Source organism: Mus pahari, chromosome 3, assembly GCF_900095145.1.
Source record: "Mus pahari chromosome 3, PAHARI_EIJ_v1.1, whole genome shotgun sequence".
NCBI lineage: Eukaryota > Metazoa > Chordata > Mammalia > Rodentia > Muridae > Mus > Mus pahari.
The window spans coordinates 2,824,759-2,829,494 of NC_034592.1; the positions used below are offsets into that span (position 1 = coordinate 2,824,759).

The 4,736-nt window shown below is 37.2% G+C and overlaps 1 protein-coding gene across 1 annotated transcript in view; it reads right to left on the reverse strand.

The window, feature by feature from the left end:
• Nsun6 (NOP2/Sun RNA methyltransferase 6) overlaps positions 1–4,736 on the reverse strand; it is a 60,028-nt gene that overhangs the window by 42,799 nt on the left and 12,493 nt on the right. Inside the window, exons 4-6 of the mRNA XM_021195103.2 lie at positions 3,712–3,716; positions 3,469–3,622; positions 1,693–1,774 (exon numbers count right to left, since the gene is read on the reverse strand). Coding sequence (XP_021050762.1) covers positions 1,693–1,774; positions 3,469–3,622; positions 3,712–3,716 — 241 coding nt within the window. The remainder of the gene's footprint in view (positions 1–1,692; positions 1,775–3,468; positions 3,623–3,711; positions 3,717–4,736) is intronic.

The window sequence follows — 4,736 nt, forward strand, 5'->3', positions numbered from 1 at the left end:
AAAAGCTCTGGTCCAGCAGCAGTCTAATAAAAAAGCTCTGGTCCAGCAGCAGTCTAATATAAAAGCTCTGGTCCAGCAGCAGTCTAATATAAAAGCTCTGGTCCAGCAGCAGTCTAATATAAAAGCTCTGGTCCAGCACTAGTCTAATATAAAAGCTCTGGTCCAGCAGTAGTCTAATAAAAAAGCTCTGGTCCAGCAGTAGTCTAATATAAAAGCTCTGGTCCAGCAGTAGTCTAATATAAAAGCTCTGGTCCAGCAGTAGTCTAATATAAAAGCTCTGGTCCAGTAGTAGTCTAATATAAAAGCTCTGGTCCAGCAGTAGTCTAATATAAAAGCTCTAGTCCAGCAGTAGTCTAATATAAAAGTCTAGTCCAGCAGTAGTCTAATGTCTTTTGTTATAGAATGAAAAAAACATGGTTTAATGGCATGTGTGGGTAATATGGATTACAAATTGTTTCATGATTTATATTTTATAATCATCCCTGAGCTAGTTTTACAGTCAGAAATCAGGGGGCTCAAACTGTGGTGTAGCAGTTAAGAGAAATACTGGTCTTGCAGAGGAGCCGAGTTAATTCCCAACATTCACATTAGGCAGCTCACCATCACCTGTAACTCCAGCTCCATGGGCTGTCTAACACCTTCTTCTCACCTCCATGAGCACCTGCACACATACACACAATGCAAAAATACACACAGTACAAAATTACATGCAACTGAAAAAAAAGATAAATCCCCAAATCAGGAAAGGTAGCTCAAGTTGGTATAAACAATAAGAGATCTAAAAGAAGTTTACACTATACAGATCTTCCTAAAGTCTAAACTAAATTATATGATAAGCAGGCATATCTTTATCTTACCAAAGAGAAAATGAAGACTTCTTTCATGTTAGCAGTGTGAAGGTGTGCAGGAAACACCCCACCATGAGTTAGCAGTGTTGGAAATGATCACAAGTGAAACCAAGCCAAGCAAACAAAATCACCCAAAGTGATTCACAGCCAAACAGGCAGAAGGCTATAGGCCCTATCACTTTACATCAGCCCTGAGGTTCAGTTAGGTAATAACACACACAAATCACTTTTGATTTGTTTTGCCCAGAAATAATTGCCAGATTTGTGTAGAATCTTTTGGTTTAATACTGGGAAGAGAAGAAGTGACTTTGCTCCTGAACATGGGTTTAACTTCAGATGTTGCCAATTATGATTAGCAATGCGACCTTGACTAAGAACCCCAACAGATCTAGTCTTCGGGATTTCCACTTTATATAACAGTAGCATTAAAATAAGTCGATGGCCATGAATGTCCTTAAGAAACTGGAAAAGACAAAATGGCTCATTCTATCCTAGCACTTAATTACAGCTTGACAAAAACCTGCTGGCAGCAAACCATCTGAGGATTTCTGAATATTACTCTCACAACTAGAACCTTTAGCTACACATCAGTATGTGCATTACTTATGATTAACATTCTGAGATGAAAAGCAATAATTATATCGTATCATTAAATCACCTTTAGACACGGAGGACAGAATATTAAAATCAATACAGAAAACAGGAGTGCTCAGAAGAATGAACTATCTTGGTATTTGAGAATGGTAGGTCAGAAGATGAAGAGACACAAGAATATTAATAAAAGAGAAGAATTCTTCCTAATAATTTATCCAAATGCTTCAATGTCACTCAGTACTTTTCTTACCTGTAAAAATATATAACTGGGTAGAACATTGTCAAATGAGGGACTGAGATATATGGGTTCTGTCATTCTTATGCCTATACCTCTAAAAAATAAGAAATTAAATATTAGTCTGCATATAGTATATACTTGTAGGAAAGATTCATCAAATATTAACTGTTCTGCATTTAAAGAGTTATTTTATTTAATAAATTAGAATGGTCCTGTTGACTGTTTTGAATTTTACAGGAGAATCTCATTCAAATAAATAAATAAAGTTACATAACTATTTTAGTAAGTGCGAGAGTTTCTTTTGAGAGTTCAATAAGTTAAAAGGCAAAGAATACCTAATTCTTACTACTTCATTCTAAGCTACTAAGACATTTTGTGCATGACTGAATGTATAAGGCACTCTGCTAGATAGTTATATGTAAACAAGGAAAAATACCTAAGCTCGTGCTGATGCTGAGCACTGACAAAGGCAGGGCCTCCTCCACTCCCATCTTTCTCAAGAGCAGCTGCCCAATATGCCCAGTGTCTCCAGTACTGACACTGTCCCCAGATGACCTGTTCTACCTCTGTTCCATTTTCCTAGTGGCAGTGCAGCTGCTGGGAACAGGAAGGGCCAGGAGGACACAGGATGGCATTGTAGACAGTGATTCATATAGACGACACTGTATCTGAGCGGCATAACTATCCATGGGAGAGAACTTACTTACAAGCCCTGCAGAGTAGCCAACAGGCTTTTTGAAGAATGGCTACCTATTATTCCCATCAGAAAAATAAACATCGTTCAGCAGTCACTAGAAACACTGTTTGAAATGAGAGCACACCATTAGCAAAAAACTAAAGTGGGCACTCAAAGCAAGACATTACTGTATCAACAAGGCATTCTAAGAAGGAAATGAGGTTCTAGCCATTTGGAAAGCTTTTTTTTCCTTAGACCCTGACAGCCTAACTATCTGTTTCTTTAGGATTATTGACTTCATTCATATAGAAAGGCCACTCCAATGTGACAGACTGTTCAGAAATGAGGACTCTGGAACCCTCTAAATGGCGCAATTCACAGTGCTTAGCGCATGTATGTCAGTCGTCAACCTTGGAGCAATGGTGCTCCCCACCCTCCCAAAACAAGCTCAAAAACCAGGTGAAGTAGGCCCTCACTTGTTCAAGGCTATATTATGCTCAGCGCTACCAACGTCCAATTATGATGTACAACTAATTATATATCAGTGTGGCTTGAACAAATTGAATTGAAACATTTAGTTTTGACCATAGATATTCATATGTAAGTTGTACTTCAGGTTTAATTTATTTTTGTTAAAAATAATTTTTTATATTTGATTTACATTAAAACTAAACTTTGATAAAATAAGAATGTTTGAAAAGACAACTCGTTTGATTTTTTTTTTATTAAGATAAGCATTGTTCTTTAAGGTTTAAACAATTAAAATCTAAAAGGACAGGTAAAATTCTTACCCAGTTACAGTGTGGTCAGTCACTCACCCAGGCTTTTGCTTTGCTTTGCACTGCTAAGGGCCAAACTTAGGGCCTCTTGGGCAGGTCAGCAATGCACCCACCTCTGAGCTTCATCCACATCCTACTGCTTTGGGTTTTAATCTATTTACCTTTTTGACCAAAAAGGAGCTCTTTCCAAAAATCATTGAAATATAGGCTCATTTTTTCCAGCTGAAGTCACGGAAAATTTTAAGTAGTGTAACAAAATATGCCTTTTCACTGTTTTGAGCTTTTTGAACTACAGAGAGGAATTTATTTCTCCCACAGAGTTCAGTGACATACTTCAGATCAGGTAACCCATTGAAGATATCTTTGCGGCTCAGTTCAGAAATTCCGTTTCCAAGAAATACTTTAGTTCCATCAAATTCTTTGGCTCCTTTCTTACATTTGCCCTTAATATCAGAATATACAGAAATAACATCTCCAGCTTTCATAACTAGAAAGAGAAGAAAATCAGACTGTTAACCCGTGCTTTAGCAGACAAGTAAAAATCCTTCAAGCTAAAATGGTTATCTGAAGAAATACCAATTCTGGATAAGAGAAAAGACAAACTGGCTCATTATGTCAGCATAATCCACAGCAGCCTCTAAACTCTGAGCCTTTAAATATCCCCTAACATCTACCTGGACACGTTTTTTATTTTTTTCATTGAAAATACAGACATGGGATATCATTTGAGATGTAAACGAATAGAATGTTTGTTTGTTTGTTTGTTTTTGATTTTTTTCAAGACAGGGTTTCTCTGTATAGCCCTGGCTGTCCTGGAACTCACTTTGTAGACCAGGCTGGCCTCGAACTCAGAAATCCACCTGCCTCTGCCTCGAATAGAATGATTTTTATAGTCACTTTCTGGGCTTTGATACAGTTACCATTCTATACTCTCTAAAAATTGTCTTATGTGTACAGATTTTCTAGAATTGTATAGAAAAAATATATTGATAAAATTTATATTACTGAAAAAAAATACAGAAATGGTACTCAAAACATCCTATCTAAATCTTCAACAGGCGGCATCATTTATATGACTTATTTCCACAAAGTCTAATACTAAGTAAAAGTTGCTATATAAATCTTAGTATCATGACTCAATACTCAACATTTAAGTTGCCGACAAAAGGATTCAATAAAAGTGTATACTAAAAAAGAAGCCAGAGTAACACCAGGCCATAAAGCAATCATTTTCCAGATCATCATACACAGGATGGGTGAGGTCCAGGAACTGAACACATTTGTTATAGAGCCAAGTCAGTGCTTCCTGACTGGAGACCAGGAAGGGTCCACTGCAGCAGTTAAGCACAAGCAATTCACCATTATCAGAGTGAACCCAAGAAGAACGCCAAGTTAATGCCATTGTCTGGGATTCTGGAGGTCAGCCTAATGAATGTCCTGAGGAGAGGCAGAATAGAGGTTTTAAGGTAGTGAAATCAGGAGTATCAAATGGAGCTTTACCAGCTTTTATTTTTTTTTATTATTATTATTTTCTTTATTTACATTTCAAATGCTATCCCGAAAGATTCCCATACCCCTCCCCCCACCTCTGTTCCCCTACC